This window comes from Peromyscus leucopus, chromosome 3 (genome assembly GCF_004664715.2).
Source record: "Peromyscus leucopus breed LL Stock chromosome 3, UCI_PerLeu_2.1, whole genome shotgun sequence".
NCBI lineage: Eukaryota > Metazoa > Chordata > Mammalia > Rodentia > Cricetidae > Peromyscus > Peromyscus leucopus.
In genome coordinates this window covers 102,501,540-102,523,317 of record NC_051065.1, presented here as the reverse complement: position 1 = coordinate 102,523,317, position 21,778 = coordinate 102,501,540, and the positions used below count along the sequence as shown (strand labels likewise).

General features: G+C 48.1%; 1 protein-coding gene across 1 annotated transcript in view; it reads right to left on the bottom strand.

The window, feature by feature from the left end:
- Antxr1 (ANTXR cell adhesion molecule 1) overlaps positions 1 to 21,778 on the bottom strand; it is a 200,140-nt gene that overhangs the window by 85,115 nt on the left and 93,247 nt on the right. Inside the window, 1 exon segment of the mRNA XM_028853686.2 lies at positions 375 to 470. Within this exon segment, the coding sequence (XP_028709519.1) occupies positions 375 to 470 (96 nt within the window).

Below are 21,778 nucleotides of genomic sequence, written 5' to 3'. Positions count from 1 at the left end.
TGTATCAATAGATCCCAACTCCAGCAAAGTGCTGTTGGATAAGGACGACATCCAGCGCTGTCTGTGTGATTTTCAAATACCAAATACACGTGCTTTAATCTCTGCCTTCTACATGGTTGTACCCAAAGGCTTTGCCGTTTGGTGGTCTTGCCCTAGCCCATGCTGACTTCTCATGCTCTTAGGTCCAAGTGACCACGCCTGGTGTATGCTGATTTTGTATAATTTGTAATAATAATAATAATAATAATAATAATAATAATAATGCAAGATTGATCTACTGTCACAGTTCCTGGTCCCCACCTCGCCCCCACACTGATGTACCTGGGGTCTTCATGTGACCCTTGCCTGTTGTGGCCTGAGGCTGGCCCACTTACCACTGTGCAGCAGAGGGGCCAGAACCACCAGAGCAGGGCCAGGGCCAGCAGCAGGAACAGGATCAGCAGGGCGATTGCCAGGATGGAGCCGTCTGACTGTGGGTGAAGAGAGGGTGGTCAGTGACAGGTGGAACGCTTGAGGGCATCCCCCCAACAACGGTAGATTTGAGGCCTAGATGAGATCACAGTGCAATACACACTGGAGTCAGACTCTGCCCATCATTCAGGGTCAAGGCCCCATAACATAGTCTCTTTGGCTGCTTTTCAAGAGAAATGGATTTAATGTTTCAGGGATCTTTATTTCGGGATCATTCTGAATGATCCATCTTACCGGTGTAAAGGCGGCTAAAGACTGTCCCTTGTCTCTGAGCCCTGGCTCCGCCTTGGGGGAGAGATTTCAGCCCCCAAGGCCTGGGGTTCGGGCCACCACCTGGGATGATTCAGAGAAAACCTATTTAGGATTCAGCCCCACATCCTACACAGAAGTGTGTGCCACAGCCTCCTAGGCTGTGGGGCGAAAGTCTAGGACCACTGATGAGAGGCCACATAGGAAAGGGGACAGGGCCACTCTGTGAACCTGCAGGTGAGGGTGGCTGAGAGACAGGCGGTCAGTGTGTGGGGCTGTGTGTGGTGAGGGGGCCAGGCAGCGGAGGTCAGGTTTAACCCCTTCTGCAGGTTCCCAGACCAGGCCTGCAGATGAGCATGGCCGCATGGCCTGGGTGTAGCAAACCTAAGTCCCACTTGTCCTCAGCTGTCATGTTCCGGTCAGCTGATTCAGAAAGCACCTGGGATATGAGTCTAAGTCCTTCCCTACCTGCTACACAGTGCTACAGCTTCCTGGGGACGTGGGACACCGCTGTGCACATCAGAAGCCGCCTGAGCGACAGCCCCAGCACATGGTCTAAGAAAACCATCTGGGATATTTGCATAGATAATAATACAATTAAAAAGGACAGCCAGGCGATGGTGGTGCACACCTTTAATCCCAGCACTCGGGAGGCAGAGCCAGGCAGATCTCTGTGAGTTCAAGGCCAGCCTGGTCTACAGAGCGAAGCTCCAGAACAGCACCAAAACTACACAGAGAAACCTTGTCTGGGGGGGGGGAAGGACAGCTGCACAAAGTCTTAACGTACAATTATCAAGCTATAGGCTACTAATGCTGGAATGTGCTATCAAGTAACATTTAAACAAGAGAAATAATTGCTGGTGCAGAGAGATTTCTGTACACTGAGTCAAGAGTGAGCAGCAGAAAGATTGTCTCTGCTATTTACTAACAATTTCACCAGTAGCTTTTTGTTTGTTTTGAGACAGGGTCTCATGTGGCTCAGCCTGGCCTTGAACTCAGTATTGGGCTGAGGCTGGTCTTGAACTCCTGCTCCTTTCATCTCCATCTCCCAAATGCTAGAGTGCTAAGGTTATAGGTGTCTGCTCCACACTGGGCATTTTCACTGGGCAGTTTATTGGTATGTACTGAAATGATAAAGTGTCTTCACTGGTAGGGCAATTTGCTTCTTTTTAAAACCTGTATTTTCTCTTTCCTTTAAAATTTTTTCATAACGAGAAATATCCCAAGAGGCTTCTTTAGAATATCCATGTGGGTGTCTCCTCTGGGACCCGAGAGTGTGAGCACATGGAAGGTTATTCAGTCAGTGATCTGTAGGACCCACAGATAGGCTCAGGAGGATGGAGGCTTGCAACCCAACTGTATCACCACCATGATCTTTAGGGAGACTGTTCACAGCTCTACCAGGCTCTCAAGGCTGTCCCCCCCACCCCACCCCCACAGTTACGCAGGAGGGAGGCTGGGTGGCCTGTCCAGGGCGACCCCACAAACTAATGGCAGAGCCAGGATATGAGTCACTCCCACTTCGAGAGCTCAGTAGGGCTCTGGAAGAGGTTTAAAGGCAACTCTCAGTCCCTGGAACTCTCTGGAATGTCTTTGACCAGAAAGCCAGGGAACTAAACACCCTTGGCTTCAGCCAAGAAGCCAAGGTTTGGGAATGTGGGATTGCCCTCAAGGGAGCCAGGCCTCAGGCTCAGGTGCAAGGCTGGGCAGCCAGAGTGTGGGGTGGGGAAAGCGAGGGTCCAACAGCAGACAAGGCCATGGCAGGAGGGCCCACTGGACCTGCATACAGAGGTCTGGAACAGAGCATACATTTAGTGGTATCTGCGAGAAGTCACATGTTAGTGAAGGGCGAGTTCTCGTGGCCTGTCTGTCTCTGTATTATAGGCAACAGAGAGAGTAAGAAGGCCTCTGTGTCACCAGACAACAGAAGGACGTGGGATGGGAGTGGAGAGGAGAGAGCCAGGCTATCCCATATAAGCGATCCCTTTTAACTCAGAGCTGGAACCTTCCTCTGTTTCCCCATAGCAACCAACACAGTGAATATTTCAGATCGTAAACCTGTCTGCACTTGGAATAATAAGTGCTTTGGTCACCAAGAGGCTTGCAAAACTGCAGCCTTCCATAAAGACTGCAGGCTACAGCTATTCCCATTATACACAACAGCCTTCCATAAAGACTGCAGGCTAAAGCTATTCCCATTATACACAACAGCCTTCCATAAAGACTGCAGGCTACAGCTATTCCCATTATACACTGCAGCCTCCTTCATTATTGTTTCTGCCTCAGATCAACTGAAGCAGAGCCTGAGATTCTGAAGCATGCTTCTGTATGCCCATGGAAGATGGGGGCAGTTTCTGTGGGCAGCAAGGGTGAAGGACTGGCTTATGGAGGGGGAGAATCTTCTAAGACATCGGAGTGGACATTGATGGCTGGTTCTGTAATACCTGGCTGTAGTGGAGGAAGAAGAGGGGGTCCAGCAAGGTGCCCTCTCCACGTGCCAAGGCGCAGGGTGGAGCGTTAAAACATTTTCTTGTGCCTGGGTCTCAAGTGCTTCCTGAAGTCATCGATGTCCCATTCATAAATGCCACTCTCAAATAAGAAAGTCCTCACTTTGTTTTCTAGAAACAGACGTGGAGCTAATAGTTCATCAGGAACTAACATGCACAGCAAGTGTGTATTGTGTCTCTACTTAACTCTTAGTAGGCGGAGCTGAGGGTCACGGACCAACCAACTAGTCAGGCCCAAAGTGCTCACAGTGTGTGGAGAGATCTAAACCACAGTCAGGAGGACACGGCTACTCAGTGCCTGCACACCGGGCACCGAACGAAACACTTTTTCTCTTTTTACATTCTGATGGGAGGATGAGGATGATAACGGTGATAAAATAATTACTAGCATAGCTAATATATATTGAGCACTTATGTGCAGGGATTATCTTTATTCTTTCCTTGTACGAGGCTACCACATTTCATTCTTATCAATAATGTGATGAACTCTAAACTTTATTTTTTATTTCTCCCACCTTATAGTTAAACATTCTGAGGCAAGGAGATCCAGAGAAACTTTGAAGGCTTACAGAAAGGCCAGGGCTTTGCTTGTTTTATTTTGTTTTTACACAGAGTCTCCGAGTCTCTCTGTAGCTCAGACTGACCTAAGTATCCATTCTTCGCACCTCAGCCTCATGAGCACTAGAGCAGTCAGAATTCAAGTGTGGGCAGCCTGGCTCCCAGCTGGAAGCAGCAGGCTCTTGCCCTTAGCAAGCTGCCCTGTGCCGGGGAAGAGTGCCTGGGAACCAGCACTTCACACAGGAGGTGACTCTTGGGTGGGTAGCCACCATGCAAGGGGAGACTGGCACTCCTGCTCAGTGGCAAACACGGAGTTTGGCTCAGGAAGGTGTGAGTGGGGATCCACACAGTGGAAACTGAGTGTGAGTGGAGTCAGGGGGAAGGCAGCTGGCCTGCCTGTGAGAGGCCACTCAGGGCAAATGGAGGACTGTGGCTTCTAGCCGCACCCAAGGGGAACTCTGGGTAGCTTTAACTTGGGGCTTCTGTGACTTCATGGTCAAGTTTGTTTTCTGGGAAATCAACATTGTTTATACGGTAGAGTTACAGAGCATGGGGAGAAGGTTAGGGGTGAGAGACTAAAGGGCAGGCTATGACTCCCAAGCTGTCAGGTTCTTTCTCGGTGCCTTTGGACAGGTCACTCCCAAGGAACCTGCCTTCTAATAAAAGTGCTCAGTGCTCTGCCTTAGTGGCCGTGGGTAGCTAGTGCCTTGTGCTTCCTAGATTCTCGGCGCGGGGCTCGGTGCTTCAGGCTCAGAACTAGCTTGGTTGCTCTAACTCTGCCATCCCTTCTCCGTCTTCAGCAAGTTCCTAGAGGAAGATCCTCGCATCTCCACTCTTCTCCATGTGCCAAGGGGCAGGCTCTGTCTGTGGCCAGGCATTATCTAGAGTGTTCCAGAATACACACCAGCCTGGGGCCTGGCACTATAGAAGATAGTCTGTCTTGTGCTCTGTGCCTTGCTATGAGGCAGACTGCCCTGCTTCCTTTAGAGCTGACCTTCAATAGCCCTCAGTGTTCCCGGCTCAGTCTTGGCCCATTCTGTTCTAAATGACACCTGCTCTGCACCTCTTCATAGGTGAGCGTCCAGAAGGCTCAGGGGCTGCCATGACACACAACCTGACTCCGGACCAGCGTGTTCTGGGCCTCTTCCCTGCCTGTCCACCAGGCCTACGAGGATGAAGCCTGGGGTCCAGCGGGGCCATTTGGTAACTGTGTCTGCCAGGTCCCATCCTGACTGTCTGTTAAGGCAGGTTATGCCTTACTGTAAGTTATCATATATTGCATGGAACTGTACTTGTCAAAAGGCTGAGCACTAGTCTAGAAGACTCCATTTTACAAGTATCTTCTGACACCATCTTGAGGAAGAAGGGGGAATGCACCCCCTGGGTGGACCAGGAGCTGCCCCATCAGCCAGACACCACCACCCCACCCAGCACAAACTGGTGCAGGACCTCTTCCTGGGATGGAGCCACCCTGCAGGTTCACTGGGAGTGAAATGCAACTGCAGGGGCACATGGACATATTAAATCATACCACAGAAACCAGGCCCAGGAAGTTGTTAGATACATCAGACCCAGGAAAGGGTGTAACTCCTTCATTTGGACCCATAAAGTGATGAACACATGATACTTCAATGGTACATCAGACCCAGGAAAGGGTGTAACTCCTTCATCTGGACCCCATAAAGTGACATAATACTTGGAAGGTACGGCTCCACACCAACCTATTATCTAATACCTGTTGAGTGCATCACAGGCCGGCAAGTGAAGAACCCCCTGACTGTCCCTGGAGCGTCAGCTTGTTTGGGTTCCCTGTTGTTGACATGTCTACGTGACTGCCTGTCCACCCACCTGTTCACCCATCTGGTCCTGGACCTAAACCCACTATTTCCAGCTCTGGACGCTTACTCAGTCTTCCACTCACAACGGCAACACTGTTGCGCCCACACCCTGATGCCAGCAGCAACCCCTTCCTGGCTGGCACTAACCCATAACTGGCACTAACTTCAACAGACTCTCTTGGCCCACTCCTGACACCTCCTAAACTCTGCGCAGGCTCTTTAGCTTGTATTTTTTTCTGTAAACCACATATATACATGTAGATAAATGGATTGTGTGCTGTGTGATATGAGAGTTAATATTAATCATTAAAATTGGCATAAAAGAACCCGCGTTTATCTCAGCCAGTCTACCGGGGTAGGCGGATGAGGAGACAAATTGTGAATCAGCTAAAGAGTGTGAATTATTGTTATTCCACAAACGCTGACATTGTGGCAAGACACAAAGCTGTTTGCCCAGGTTTCTGGCACAGTGTGCTCAGGACGCCAGTGCCAAAGCGCAGCAGGTGTGAAGGCACCAGCCCGTGGGGGGGTACCTTCCAGCTGGGGAGTGCTGAGGCTTTTCAATGAGCAACTTCAAGCCTGTCCCCACCTCACACTCACACAGAGCTGCCACTGAACATGCAGATAGGTGGCATTAAATCGGAAGGGGAGAGGTTCTCGACCCTGCTCCCTTCTCCGAGGAGCTCAGTGACTGAGGTGGCATTCTCTGAACGTCAGGTTCACCTGGCTTCTCCAGGCTCACAAACAAAATAAGGGCATCTTCTCACTTTAAGACAAGGGGGGCTTTGTACTCAAAGGTAAAGATTTGCAAACACACACACACACACACACACACACACACACACACACGCACACACACACGCACCACACACACACAAAGCAACCCTGAAACCTTGTCTTGGTGGATGGAGCTAGGTTTTTTTCAGATTTCTTATACACAGCATGGCATGGGGAGGGGTGTGGGATCATGCCCGGACTTGTTTGCTGTAGGAGACAGAGGCCTCTGGTTATACAAAACCCAACACCAAGGCCCTTTACTGTTTTGTTTTGGGGGTTGCCATAGTGAAGGGAGGAGGAATTAGCAGGAGGCTGGGTTTGTTCAATGTAAAGGAAGCTGGGCTTGTGCCAGGAATCTGCCTGGTCTGGGGTGCAGCCCAGAAAGCATCTTCTTGCAGGGCCTGGGGACTACGCCAGCTAAGGCGGGACCTGTTCCTTCCCTACTCCTGAGGGTTCCTCCTGTGTTGGGGCAGAAAGTGTGAGCGACTCCAGGTCCGTCGCTTCCTCTCACTCACTCAGCACATTGGGCAAGAGCACAGGGCACAGCTGGACCTGGCTTGCCTTGTCTCTTGGGTGTGTGCTGCCCCAGGGCGGATTGCCCTCACTGTCCTACTCCAGCAAGTTTGGCGAGGCCCCACGCCTCCACAATTGAGGAGGGGCTCTCTAGAACAAGGGAAGGAAAGTCTTCCCAGGCCTTAGAAAGCAAGGGGCTCCCAATTCTAACTAAGCAGTTTCAGATAACTCACCCCCTGATTAATGTCTTCTCTGGCCAGGCCCATGTCCAGCATAGGTGGATAAACCCGCTCAACACAGTTCCAGCCCATTTTTGGCCACATTCAGCTTGGTTTTGTCCCACAGTCCTAAGGACAACGTTGAGATTCTCCTATGTCAGTTCACTCACAATTGAGGCAGGGGGAAGGCATGCTTTATTGTCTCAACTGTGTAGCCCCTAACATCTTTCTTTAAATAGTTTTTTTTAACTGAGTTTTAATTTTTTATTTATTTATTTTATGTGAATTGGTGTTTTGCCTGCATGTATGTCTGTGTGAGGGTCTTGGAGTTATAGGCAGTTGTGAGCTGCCATGTGGGTGTTGGGAATTGAACCGGGCTTGCCTGGGTCCTCTGGAAGAGCAGCCATTGCTTTTAACCCCTGAGCCATCTCTCCAGCCCCCGGCCCTAATATCTTTAACCCTAGCATCAGTCCTGGGGATTGCAGCAATGGTGTCTGGAGAAGCATGTGCTCTAGGAGAGCTGAGGTAACAGGAACCCGTGTTCGTGGGCAGAGGTTTGCAGCCGCTCCACGGTCTCTGCTAAGTCTCTCAGTCACTGAAGTCACTTGTGTTTTCAGAGGGCTGGGCTGTCTGGCAGACACTTAACATTTAACAATCGATAAGATTCTCATCAGTCTCTGCTGATGCCCCTGAGTGTTTGACTGATTAAAGGATATCCAGCTGATCTCCGGGCTCTCCACAGGGCACCTGGGGACAGGCTGATGACATGGGGCCCCAGTGTTCCCTTCTTCTCTTCCTTCCCATAGCCCCTCTTTCTCTGCTACTAAGCTGGTGGTCTCTGAAACACACTGGCAGGGAAAGAGACCTCCCCTCTCCTCCCCTCCCCCCCAGCCAAGGGCAGCTCTGGCCACCCACCTGTGATGTCACAGCTGGTGAGAGGAGCATGCTCAGTCAGGGACTATGGGCATGTCAGCTTATCCCTGCTTCAAGCTGAGGGCCGCAGGGTAGAGGGGTGCAGGAGGGCTGTATCCTGATCTCCTCTCCCTCTGGCTAGGGCCTTGCTCTGGCAGTCACATTCCAGGGCTCTGAGGAGTGTAGATCCTTTCTAGCTGGCTGCTCAGAGCCTGTTTCCTGCCCAGACAGAACCAGTGAAGCATGGGCAAGTTTGATTTTGAAAGATGGAATTTAAGTCATTTTATTGCTGCTGAGAAGTTCTGGATGGGCAAGGCTGGAGAGCAAAATCCTCTCTCCTAGAGCTTGTGTCTTCTCATGTTATTTCTGGCTGATCTGCCATACCTGTCTCCTCACTTCACTGAAACTCTATTCCCCTGCACCGGTGTCCCCGCCCCGCCCTTCTCCCATCTCTGACCATTCCTTCCCAGCTTCTTCACAGGCTTCTGCTGGCATGTTGCTTTGGAAAAGCCAGAATACCCCAAGGAGCCATCCTTCCCACCCTCCCCACCATTAAAAAAAAAACAAAAACAAAAACAAAAAAACCAACTCTTTAATTTCCTTAACTATTAGCTTAACCATTCTCACGTCTTCATTCGGTGGCGTTAGGTTGACATGAGTCTGGTTATAGTGTATAGCAACAGCCTTGGTCTGTTGCTTTCTTTCTCGCCCTCTCCAGAAGTGGCTCATTTGATTTCCTGGTTCAAACTCTCACCTGCATAGAGACACACAAGTCTTTGTCTTGAGCCCGGACTGGCCCCCTGTTCTTCCCACTGACATCTTAGTCACAGTGGTCCAGGCTGAGCTTGCATTTCCCCTTAAACTTGCTTGCTCTCCTCCTGCAAAGCCAGCTGGGAACCTGACGTTGAGTGAATCTTCTTTTTCTACCCTTTTCTCTTCCCATGATCATAGCCTCTGGCAGTGTATCCTGTCTCTCTGTCCCACACCCTAGTCCAGTCCGCCTCTGCCCCTTCCACCGCCAGGTGAGGTTTAGAATCTCCAAGTGCCCTTCCTTACAGGCACAGCATCCACCCCAGGCTTTCGCATTCTGCTCTTTACTCAGCACCCTGACACCTAACCTGTCCTCTTCAGGCTCTTGTCAATGCTTACAAATGTTCCTAACGTTGGAGAATTTAGAGAAAATGGTACACCCCTTTCTTCAGAAAAGAACAGCCACATGTACATACAAGCTCACAAGTTTCTTATTAAAGTTTCAGGGAATCCATCAAATCCTTAGGACCCAGCCCTGGACGTTCTGGGTGCATGGTTCTGACTACTTGTCACCAGCCCTTTGTCCCTGCTGTCCCCCAGCTCCCTCCTTACTTGGTGCTTTGACAGTGCTCAGTGGCACGTGGCACGTGGTACTGTGTCCACTTTGCTTTTCTCCCAGTTTCTTCCTGAAATACCCTTTCTAACCTTCATTGCTTGGGCAACTGATTTCCGGTGCCAGCTGAGACATGAATCTTTTATACCCAACATGTATGAAGCACCTACTGTGTGCTTGGCTTTCTCCAGGTACTCTAAAGACACAGCGGTAGATATAGTTGCAACCACAAACCATTCGTGGGCAGGGAAGACAGAGCTGTGGGTGTCTGTGCTTACCTTAACTCTATGTGAACACTTCCTGTGTTCACAGGGATTCTCTCCAGTCTTCCCTCACCCACTGGCTTTAAGCTCCCAGAGCACACATCCGATTTAGTCACTCTTCTACTTTGAAGCATACATAGTACAGTGTTTCAAATGGAAGGACTCATCAAAAGGAAAGACTCAAGATGGTCACTTAACTATTGGTTCGCTAGGAGAAAATGAGAACTCAGCAGGTTAACATCAGGTACAGCATCTCCTGAAGCCGCGTCCCTGCCACAGACCCTAGCCGAGGCCAGGGCACAGTCTGTGGCTCATCCAGACAGCCCTTGGCTGGCCTCGGGGGCACAGTGAGACTGGGTAGGTGGACAGGGAGGAGGGCATTGCAGAAGGAAGATGAACTATAATCAAAGGTCCAGGTAGGACAGTGGGGAATGGGGATGCAGGAGCTCACCACACACAGTATCCGTGGAAACCGCACTCGCTGTAAAGTTTTAAGGGCCACAGGGTCTTCTACCTTGAGGACACACTGATGTGTGCTTAGGTTGGGGTTGGACTTCTGTGAATGATCTTAAGAACTTCAAGGGTTACGGGTGCCTTTCCTAAGTCCATGAATTTGGGCGGTACAGGCAAAACGACACTGCTTTCATGCTTCCTGGTGCTGGGTGGTGTTTAAAAGAATCCTAGGAAATATTTTGGTTGTCACTCACTCAAGTACTTTTTAATCTTGGCAGAAACTGAACACAGCATTAAGCTCACTGCTCCGGGCACCGAGTAAATGGACATCTGCTTTAGCAGCCACGGGGTAGGCGAAGGAATGCTGGCTGGGGTCCTGCCACTGTGGCACTGGGTTTGGGGAGAAATAAACTCTCAGTTTCTGAGTCTCCTTGGTGTTATAGTAAATATGGTGAGACAACTGTTCCCTGAACGGTGTTCATTTACCCTGTGAGACCTGGCTATTCTGTAGGGAGAAGGGGAAGAGTTCACTTGCTTTGGAGGAATAGGATGATATGATTAGTGTCAGTCCCAAATAAGATCATTTTTACAATTAAAAAATTACACTCATTTGTGTGTGTGTGTGTGTGTGTATGTGTGTGTGTGTGATAGTGTGGTGTGTGTATAGTGTGATCGTGTGTGTATGTGTGTGGGTGTGTGTGTATGTGTGTGTGTGTGTGTGTGTGTATGTGTGTGTGGTGTGTATAGTGTGGTGTGTGTGTGTAGTGTGATGTGTGTGTGCGCGCGTTGCGTGTGGTAGTGTATGTGGTGTGGCTAGTGTGTGTGTGCATGTGTGTGACACAGTGCTGTATTGTTGTGTGTTGTATGTTGTAGTATTGATGTGTGCAGTGCAGTGAGTGTCATAGAGCAAACTTTGAGGAGCTGGATCTTTCCTTCTACCGTGATGGCTCTTGGGATGGAACTCTGGGCATCAGGCTCGGTGGCAAGCACCTTTACCCACTGATCATTTTTACCGCAGTGTGACTGTCAATTGCCAATATGGTGTGAGTTGGGCTTGGCTCCTTCCATTCTGTCATGGCCTAGTCTACCGACTGTGTGTTTAAATGCTAGTCAGTTAGCGTAGCGTTGGGGGAGGAGATCTCAGGCTCCCTCCACTTCTGATCCCATTTCCCACACTGTTCATCTCTCCTCTCTCCCCTTCTCCTGCTTTCTTTTGATGTTTCTTCCCACGGATCCAGCTTTTGAACCCTCTATAAATTGTACATCCCATGCAACCAACTCTCTTTCGCAGCTGGCCACTGATCCAGCATGCTCAACCTAAGACTCAATCCCCTGGCTTAGCCTGGGCCACCCAGGAGCAGGTATGAATGGACACACTGGTCACTCACGAAGGCCTGTGTACTCGCGGCATGCACACTCCCCTCAGGCTCTTCCGCAGAGACTGGGCATATCAAATACACAACTTAAACAAGCTTGGTTATCTGATATTGGGACACCTAAAAGCTTATATGCCAAAGTAGAAAGGGAAGAGACCAAGAAACAAAACACTCGGAAAGGTGAAGCTAAAGTAGAGCAGAGGCTGAGGCTTAGCAGGGAAGCCCAGGCCTAGTGTGCAGAAGGCCCTGGCTTGGGACCCTCCAACGCTAAGGCAAGCAAATCCTAACAAAACACAGTGGCCAGAAACTGCCTTAGGGTTCTACAGCCTCACCACTCCAGGTTCTCAGAGCAATGTGACAAATTTTAGCTGGAGATGAAAACAGGAGATGAAATGTAAACTACGATATTTCATAACATACCCTGTGAGAAAGGGGGAAACTGAGAGGGGGAGGGGTGATCCCAGTGTGCATTGCTCTCTCAGTCCTCTGTGTTAGTGACCTCATCCCAGCCCAGCCTGTGACAGCGCTAGGTTTGGCTCATCTTCCCACTGAACCTCTGCTGCAAGAACACAGTTCTGAGGATACATGCCTGTTTCTCTTTTCCTATCTGCTATGCTCAGCTAATAGCTACCTTGTTCTCTCCACCATTCTTGTCTTCTTATTTTTGCCTTGCTTCTTTTAAAGACTTATTTTGTTATTTATTTATGTGCATGTGTGTGTGTGTGTGTGTGTGTGTGTGTGTGTGTGTGTGTGTACATGCTTTTGGGTGTCCATGGAGGACAAAAGAGGGTATCAGATTTCCTGGTGCTGGAATTGTAAGTGGTTGCGAACTGCCTGACATGGGTGACGGGAACTGAACTCTGGCCTCTGAAAGAGCAGTAACTGCTCTCAACAGCTGGGCTATCTTCCTAGCTCCTGCCCTTTAAAAAATATCATTTCTAGGTTTTTACTATTTTGCTCTTTGATCTCTCAAGTTCTACATGGAGGTGACCTATAACTACTTTTTGTTTCTTATACAAACACATAAGACTATGAATTTCCCTCTGAGAGCCTCTTTGGCTACACTCTAAGTTTTGGTATGTGGTGTCTCTGTAATTGTTCAGTTCCAAGTTTCTTAACTCACACTGGCTCATAAATTACTCAGATGTGGGTTTTGAATTTTGAAGCACACAAGATTTAAAAAATTTGTTGGTAACTTCATTAGCTATTGATATTTACTTTTTTTCATTCTAGAACATGAATGTATTCTGTATGATGTCAGTTCTCAGGTGGGTGGCAGAGAGAAAGTGACTGAGCAGAATTTTTTTAAAGTATATTTCATTTTTTAAACTTTTGCTTTTACAATACGGATGAATGGAAAATATTCTACCAGATTCCAGTCATTCACTCTAGAATGCCTCATTACTTTATGGACCACTAAAGAAAACATTTGCCCATTAATTAATGATGCTTTATTGATTAACAGAATCATCTTAATTTCAGAGATGTTAAAATATGGGGAAAATAGTGTGTGGGAATCTCCTAACCAAAGCAAGACACTTCTAACTATTTAACTTCTCATATTATACAGCCCTAAAATTCTAATCACTATTTAGGACTTTGTTCTGGATCCATAATCTGCCCAGCAGCTATTTTTTACTGCATTATTTAAATCATTTATATTTTACTAATTTTTTGATGACTGACCCATTAATTACTGAGAGATGCATGTAAATCTCCTCTGAATAGAAGGTGGTGGGTCTATAAACTTCTCTTTGCCATTTTCTCAGATTTGCTTTCTATGTGGCATGGGTGTGTCATTACATGAAGACCAGAATCATGGGAACTTCCCGGTGAACCACTACATCATGCGTGGTCATCATAACAGTAATACGTTATCATGGTCTTCTCCTTCTTTTTGCTATACAGTTTAATCTGCCATTCATTAGATAGCCACACTAATTTTCTTTTTCTTTTTGCTTAATATAACTGTTCTCATATTTTCATCTCAACCTTTATCTTTGTTTTATGGAATGTGGTCTTACTGCAAACAGCAGAGAGCTGGGTGGTTTGACCATACAAGCCATCATTCTGTGTTTACTAATGGCTGAGTCTGACCCACCACATCCATTTTGTTTATAGACTATTGGATTTAACTTGTAGTTCTACCATTCACTATGTGGGTATCTCAGAGTTTTCCAAAGCATAGTTTCAGAAAATTTTTTTTTTCTCTCTCATCAACTCTCAAAACAAGGAAATTTCAAACTCGAGGCAAACATTCTTTAAAATACGTAGAGATAAAATATTGAAGAGTCAATCACTCAAGTGTCCAAGAAAAATAAATCAGCTTGAGTCCTCCCAAACATCTGAAAATATATTTCTATGCATCTGAGGGTTATCAAAACAGAGGTACTGGCAAACTCCTTCTATTTCAGTTTGTAAGCAGTATTTGAGACCCGAGCTTGGCACTCTTGTATTCCTGCGGTCCTCTGCCCTCTCTTGATGATGATGCATCGGACCACAGGTATATTATTAAAGTGGCTTTAAAAAAAAACAGGACATCGCTTAACCAAACAAGGCTTTGAGTTTTGGGTGGCTCTCAGGGGACTGCTGAGTAAACAGGAGCGCTGCCTTGCGGGTGGCATACCTTGAAAACAAGGAGGTGTGCTTGGCGCACTGTGCCTGAAACACGACCTCACTCGTGCGAGGTGCAGGCTGGCTGACCTGCATCTCACAGGGGAACCCTCTCCAACAGCAACAGCAAAGGTCTCTCAAATTTATTTCCTAAACGTAAAAGCCAGGCTCATCGGTTACACGCTGGAGGGCTGTGTTTATCCTTCTCGGCTCACGTGCGCTTAGATCCACAATCGCAGACTCGCCGCTGTGGCAGGCATCTGTTGGTTTTGCCAGCCCAGTCACTGATCTGATGCCAAATGGCCTTTACAGAACTCTGCCAAGCTGCCAGTTACCTGCGCTTGGATAGAACCATGACAGAGAGCTCACTCCCACCCGAGACAGACATCTCCACACCTGCTTTAGAATGGTCTTTTCTCTCTGTGGCAGATGTGTTTCCAGAACAAGCTCCAATTCCATATTCTGCACAATACAATAGATTCTGTGATGTTTCTCTCCCGTCCAGTTTCTCTGGGCTCATTCTGAAGAGCACTCTTGACACTGAACACCAAACTCAAATGGAGAGTTCACTTTTGTCAGGTTCTAGAGGCCCATCACCTCCTTCATTTTAGAAGGCAACAGATTCATCTGGTCCAAGGCTGCTCTTAATTTTATTGTCCTCTCCAAGCAAGTCTTTCCCCTGTTTTCTCAACTCACACCACCTATAATAGAGTGATCCAAAGTGTGTAACTGGCCATCCTTTGTCAAGGCTGAGGATGAAGGTCTAGGATCCACGCATTCGTGCCTCAGGGCTGCAGACTGGTCACCCTTGGCACTGAGCTCCTTCGGCTAAAAAATGGAAAGTAAACGAGGGCTTATCCTTTCTTTGGCTGACCAAGTGCACGAAGCCGTGGTCTCCACATTAACACCCCCTGGTTACAGTCGGCACGTCTGCAGCATGCAAAGTTAGGGCAAGCTTCCACAGCAATGCCTTGGGCTCCTTTCCTATGGCTTCACTTTGCCTAAACTCTACATTCTGTCACAGAGTCCCTCTCAAGGCCCCTTTCTACCTCCCCTCCTGTGCAGAATTCCCTTACTCTTCCAGGTGATGTGACGTTTAAGGAAGTCGGAGCTTGAGTCCTGGTCCCGCCTCTCGTTGGCATTTAGAAGGGCCTCCATCCTCCAGAGGTATCGATTGGGGAGAACCTCTTATTGAGGTGAAAGGCACTCACAGGCAAGCTGCATATGTGTTCTGGCACATTCTCCCAGTGTTTCTGTGAGAGCTGTTGGCTTTGCCTTGCAGGGAGGCCACTGAGAGGCCGGCTGGAAAGTAACCCCAGATGTGGTGTGTCTGTGCTAATTCATTATTCCTCTAAAGACGCACAGACGTGGAAGGGTCCAGTCTCTAGAACTAGTGGGGGAATTTTGCTGGCCCTATGTCTTACTGCACCCCAGACTGCACAATGTGTACCTCTAGGGTGTCTTCCCACCAGAGCATTTGTGTCATAGCTTCTGGAGGTCAGGGGCTGGCTGCTGTTCCCAGACTCTCTTTCCCTCCATCCACAGTACTGGTTGTACACACACTGGCCCTAATAGGCTATCGCTGTTTTCGTTTGCCACGGTGGCCTCTTCCCTGGACTCGGAGGCCCCTGTGCTGCTAGCTGCAGTGTGGATGATCCATCACAAAGGCAGACTTTGATGGATGTTTTGATGGATGGACTGTTTACTTGACCTTGGAAAACAGAAGGGAAAATGTCTTCTCTCATTTATTCTCTAAAGAGTGCACAGTCTTTTTTTATTATGTTGGAAGATGAGCTTGCCACTCAGTCCAGGCTACTGGACTCCATCTCTACCCGGCTGGTGAAACTGAAGAAGCTTTGGAATGGTGGCTATGCCAGGCATCTGTTTACCTAGAGAGCTGACCATAAAACCAAGCTGAATCTGTGTCTGCCCAAGTCTTTTTAAAGCTATTGGTCACAGATCTGAATTAACATAGGAAATGGGCCTGCCTGGTTGCCTTGGACAGAACTCTTCAGACAGTGCTGGGTGGTGGACCCTGTCCTTTCTGTAGTCACACCTGCAGCCACGGTGGCCTCTGCTTGGTGGTGAACCCTGTCCTTGCTGTAGTCACACCTGCAGCCATGGTGGCCTCTGCCTGGTGGTGAACCCTGTCCTTTCTGTATTCACACCTGCAGCCACGGTGGCTTCTGTCTGGCAGTAGACCCTGTCCTTTCTGTAGTCACACCTGCAGCCATGGTGGCCTCTGTCTGGTGGTGGACCCTGTCCTTTCTGTAGTCACACCTGCAGCCATGGTGGCCTCTGTCTGGCACACCCCTTTCTGATCAGCCTCAGCAAGGCAGATTGTCCTCGTGGGCAAATACCTATATCAGATAGAGGACTCTAAAAGGAACATACAGAATAGGCTTTGAATGGAAGACCATGGGACTCATACATGAATGGAAGGCCGTGGGACTCATAGATGAATGGAAGGCCGTGGGACTCTTACATGAATGGAAGGCCATGAGACTCTTACATGAATGGAAGGCCAGGGGACTCATACATGAAAGGACTAGGCTTAAGTCAAGAGAAGAACTCCTATTTCTTAAATGGATTTTAGTGGCTTTTCTTTTTTTAAACTTTGGATGACAAAGTAAGAATTAGGTGGATATGAAGGTAGAGTCTTGTTGACTGGCTTGTTAAAAATGTAGACTCCTGGGCTAATTCTGATTCTTAGAGTTTTCCAACCATTGTACTATGGACACTTTGAGCCAGACTATTCTTTATAGTGGAGGAGGCATTGAAGATCTCTTTCTCAGTCTCTGTTGTACACACACACACACACACACACACACACACACACACACACACTCAGATATATATTTATAGAAAAATACCACCCATTGTGAAGAATCAGATCCTGTTATAGGTGGTTGTGAACCACCATGTGGGTGCTGGGAATTGAACTCAGGACCTCTGCAAGAGCAGTCAGTATTCTTAACCACTGAGCCATCTCTCCAGCTCCAGACATGTTATTTTTTTTATTTTTATTTATTTATTTATTTATTTTGAGTCTGGGTTACTCCCTGGGCCTGGAGTTGGTTGTGAAGATCTTCACAGTCTGGATTCAGGATAAAATGATTAAAATTGGGGTGGAGGTGGGGATGCCAGCAGAATGTCTCTGCTGGTTAAGGGCCTTGTCACCAAGCCTAGATGCATGAGTTCGATCTTGGGACTGACATGGTGGAAGGAGAGAAGCGTCTCTTAAAAGCCATCATCATATACCCCTCACATTAATAAGTGACTCTAATAAAAATTAATGAATAAGTCTCCTAGGGAACAAGCTGGAAGCTGGAGCGTATCCACAGAAAGGGAAGAGTGGCAGGGATTTCCGAGGTGAGGGAAGCAGGGCTGCCCTAGTGAACACGGCTTCTCCTGCTTCCAGTGGCTTGACTGCTGCCCTAAGGCTACTGCTTACTTTATTCCTGCACCGAGGAAACATTTTTAGACCAAAGTAGCAAAGGAAGACTGCAGCCCTGCCTTGTTTGACTTATCAGAAAACCGGATTTATTGGTTTCCTGCCCCTAGTTATCTTGTAAACAACATCTTCAAAGGTTTTTCCTCTGGATCCTAAAATCCAGGCTCATTATACCCTAAGAGAGGGAGCGTGCCTCTTTATCAGGAGGGAAAAAGCTGCCATGGGGCACGTGCAGCAGATCTTGCAAGGGGTTAGGGAGATGTGTCAATGGACTAATGAAGTCATCATTCTTTCCAGTCCCTTAAACAGGTTGCCATTATCCCAATCACAGCCATGCAATATGGGGTCTGAGAACAGTTAGATTGCCTGCCATGATCACGCTCCAGAGTGGTGGGGCTGGGTTTTTTGCTTTGTTTTACCTTAAACACGTTTTCATATAGCTCAGAATGGTCTTGAATGCACTATGTAGCTGAGGCTGATCTTGAACTCCTGATCCTCCTGCCTCAGTCTCATCAGGGCTGGGCTGACAGGTGTGGATCACCACGCCCGACTTTGGAGATGGGGGTGGGGTGGAGCTTCTGGTCAATAGTGTGAATGAATCCCTTCCTTATTCTGTAAGCACAGTACATCATGCCGTACCCACAACACCCAGGGTTTCTTGCTTTGATGTCTGAAGCTGGAGATCATTGTATTTTTATCTTCATTTGAAAAAAAAAAGGGGGGGGGTTTCTGACCAGTGACACCACATGGGTTTTCCTGAATTATTAATTACTGTTTTTAGCTAGGCTCTTTTTCAGATAAACTAGGGAGAGAATGGAAGAGTATTCTCCGTTTATTTAGTGGTTAATCAGACTTAGAGCCTTAGGTATAGTTTTATGTTTCCCACTTTTCCTTGGAGATTGTGTCTTTTACAACCCTGGCAAGAAATGCAAAGAAACCCTCACAGTGAGCCAGCAGTGAGTCTGACCTTGTGTCACTTACTAGGTGACAAGAGCAAGGGTGGGCACGTGTCCTGGGAAAGGGGCAGTTGTAAAGCTGAGAAATGGCCCCAGTGAAAAGGCAGCGGTCATGGAAACGAGCCAGGGGGAACAAACACAGTCACAGGTCTGCCAGGGGCCCTGGCCCTTGCAAAGGCCATCTTTCCCCGGGGCAGAGCCTCTGCCCAGGCTTCCCCTGTAATCATCATTCCTAAGATCACCACTTGGCATCACCTCCTCCAGGGACATTCCATGAGTCTTTTCGGTCCCCTTCTTTCGTCCTTTCAGAAATCCTACAGCATTTACACCTGACTCACGCAACCCTGTCCTCTCTGTGTATACGTATGTGTGTGGGTATGTACAGAGCCCAGAGGACACCCCCTGGGGCCGTTTCTCAGGTGCTGTCCACTGCATTCTTTTTGAAAGTGCCTCTCATTGACCTGGAACTTGCAAAGGAGGCCAAGCTGACTGGTGAGTAATCCTGAGGGGTCCGCCTGTGTCCACCTCACCAAGCTGGGATCACAAGTGTGCACTATCATATCTAGCTTTTCAAAGGTGGATGTAGGGATCCAACTCAAGCACTGACCGACGGAGCTGTCTTCCAGTCCCCCACCCCCTTTCTTCATGACACACAAGTCTGGCGGACTCCTTCCTCCAAGAGTAACTTTGTGGACTGGTCTCGGGATACCGGATATTTAGTAGCCATTTAAGATGCTGGTCGAACAGCATCCCGAATTCTGTCCTCTTTGGGTAAAACATGATGGACTTGTAAAATATTTATTTAAAAGGAGATAATCTTCAAGGAAAGCTCCTCGAAGTCCCAAAACTTGCTTTGTATTGTACCAAATCAGTGATGTTTTTTTCCCCAGCCTCAGGCTACAGTTTGCGGAGGAAAGAGTATCTGGCTAGACCACCCAATGAGGTGTGCTGGAAATGTGGGGAAGGGGACCGAATGCTGACGCTTTCTACAGCCGGGCAACTCTGCCAAGTTTACCCTGAGTGGAGAATCTTCTAGTGCTTAAGTGGAAAAAAAATCTCTAGCCTGTAAAACTGCATGGAATTTCTGCTTCTAGCCAGGGCACTAGTTATTCACGGTGGCTCTTGAAATGCTGGGACACACTTGTCCAAATGGGCACCAAATAAAGCGAGACAAATCTTAGCTTCATATTTTAAAATGAGTTTTGCCTCCAGGTGACGGGCTGGGCAGGCTGTGACGGGCATGGGCAGGGCTAACCCTTTGCTCAGGCCCCAGGGATCATTCTGATCTAAAAACCACGTCCTCTAGACAAACACTAGCCTGACTTTGTCACCCCTGGATGACCACGTCTTCCACCTTGGGCAGTTTCAGTGTTTACTCTGAGCTTCTGCTTAGGCCAGGTGGGGACTGGAGCTCCATGTCTGAACTGGGAGAGTTCTGCCATCTTGTCTGCCTCCTTCACATCACTTTGGTGTAGGTGAGTGACAAGTGTGTACACCATCACGGACATGTCTTTTCTCCAAAGAGTCCCTCTGTTACCATGGGACCCAGGATAGGGGAACCATTTCTCTAGAGAGAATCAGTTAGTCAGACTGCATGTGTGGCTTCGGTTGACTCTGAACTCAAGATCCTCCTGCCTAACTCTCCGGAGAGCTGGGGTTACAGGCATGTGCCACCCCACCCAGCTAGCTCAGTTTTGTTTAAGCTTCCATGACAAAACACTGAGTGCTGACTAACTGGCAGCCCTCTGCACGTCACAGAGACCTTTTATGTAACACTAGCAACAGCGTCAGTGTGTAAACTCTTACCATCTTCTTTCTCTTGGTTAGGAAACAGAAGTACCAGAGGCATAAACAGCCTAGTCAAGGCTACACAATGAGTCACCAGCAAAAATGGATGTCCCAATTTCCCCTCACCCTCAGGTCTCCTGCTCTGCTTTCTGCCTGCCTGCCAGTAATCACACCATCCTTTTAGATACAAGGTCTGGCTCTTGGGGACATCCTGGTCCTTCTTTTCTAAAGTTCCACATTTCATATTTCAGGAAACCCATCATCTTCCCTCCCATGCCACTGACTCATTACAGAAGCGTCCTCAACAGCCATGCTGCTCCTACCGGTCCCAGTCTGCCCGCGGGCTCGCTCCACAGAGTGAGCTTTCAAATGCAAGTCATTTCTGGCAGCTCCTCTCCTCCAAAGCCCAAGTTCTCACAAGGCCACACATCCTCTGTCCCTGGTCACCTCACTGACTGTTGCTGCCTTCATCTAATCCCTTGCAGAGACCTACTGCTCGCCTTCTCACTTGGCCTCAGATGCCAGAGGTCTCTGGCCTCAGGGTCTTGACATTAGGCCTCTTGGTTTGAAGCTTTGCACCCTCCCGAAGCCTCCTGTGGCCTCATAGTTAGCTTCCTCACTATCCGGGGCTCTACTCAAGTGCCATCTTCTCAGTATGTCCCCTCTAGTGTTTGCACTGGAGCCCACTCAACGAGGCAGTGCCCAGCTCTCTTATTTAGTTTTTCCCTGTCACGTATATTATGTTTTAATGTAGCATGGGATCATTTCTTCTCTTTACTGTTTATTGTGTATCTCCCACTCTCTGTCTACTGATGTATTCTAAGTAGCTAGGAGGGAGCATCTTATAACCAATGACTGTTTGTTGATTAGGTCAACGAATGGACTTGTATCTCAAGTACTAGGGTGGTGATAATTTTCTTATAGGCTAACAGAACAATCTCAAGGAGAAGGAAATGATGCACAATATATTTGGAACGTGATTTTTTAATCAAGAGTTCATTGAACAGGAAACTTGGTGATGTAATGGAGAAAGGCATTTGAGATGTAGACGGAGGTTGGAGTGAATTGAGACAATGTGGTGGACCTTGCCTGGGGGTTATTTAAACTTTGCAACCCACTGGTAAGGTCGCCCTTTCTTCTTCAGAGGCTCAAATTTAAATTAGCAGTCTTGTATTTTCATACCACAAGCTAGGCCAGGCCTAAGGCTTTCGCTTTCCAATTCCCCTTGTCCTTGTGGTCTCAAGGGCAATAACTATCTGTCTGTGGTGTGGTCAGACATAATAAATAATTATTAGCTCCACAGGGTGAAGAATGCTTCTAAGCAGGAATTGGGAAGGACAGTCATGTCCATCCTGAAACTCGGCTTCCTGTACATTTACAAGGTAAATCATTTTTGCCTCATTTGGCTTCATGGCTCAACTGTCACTACTAAGGACACAACACCAATTACTAAAGAGTTCCATCAACAT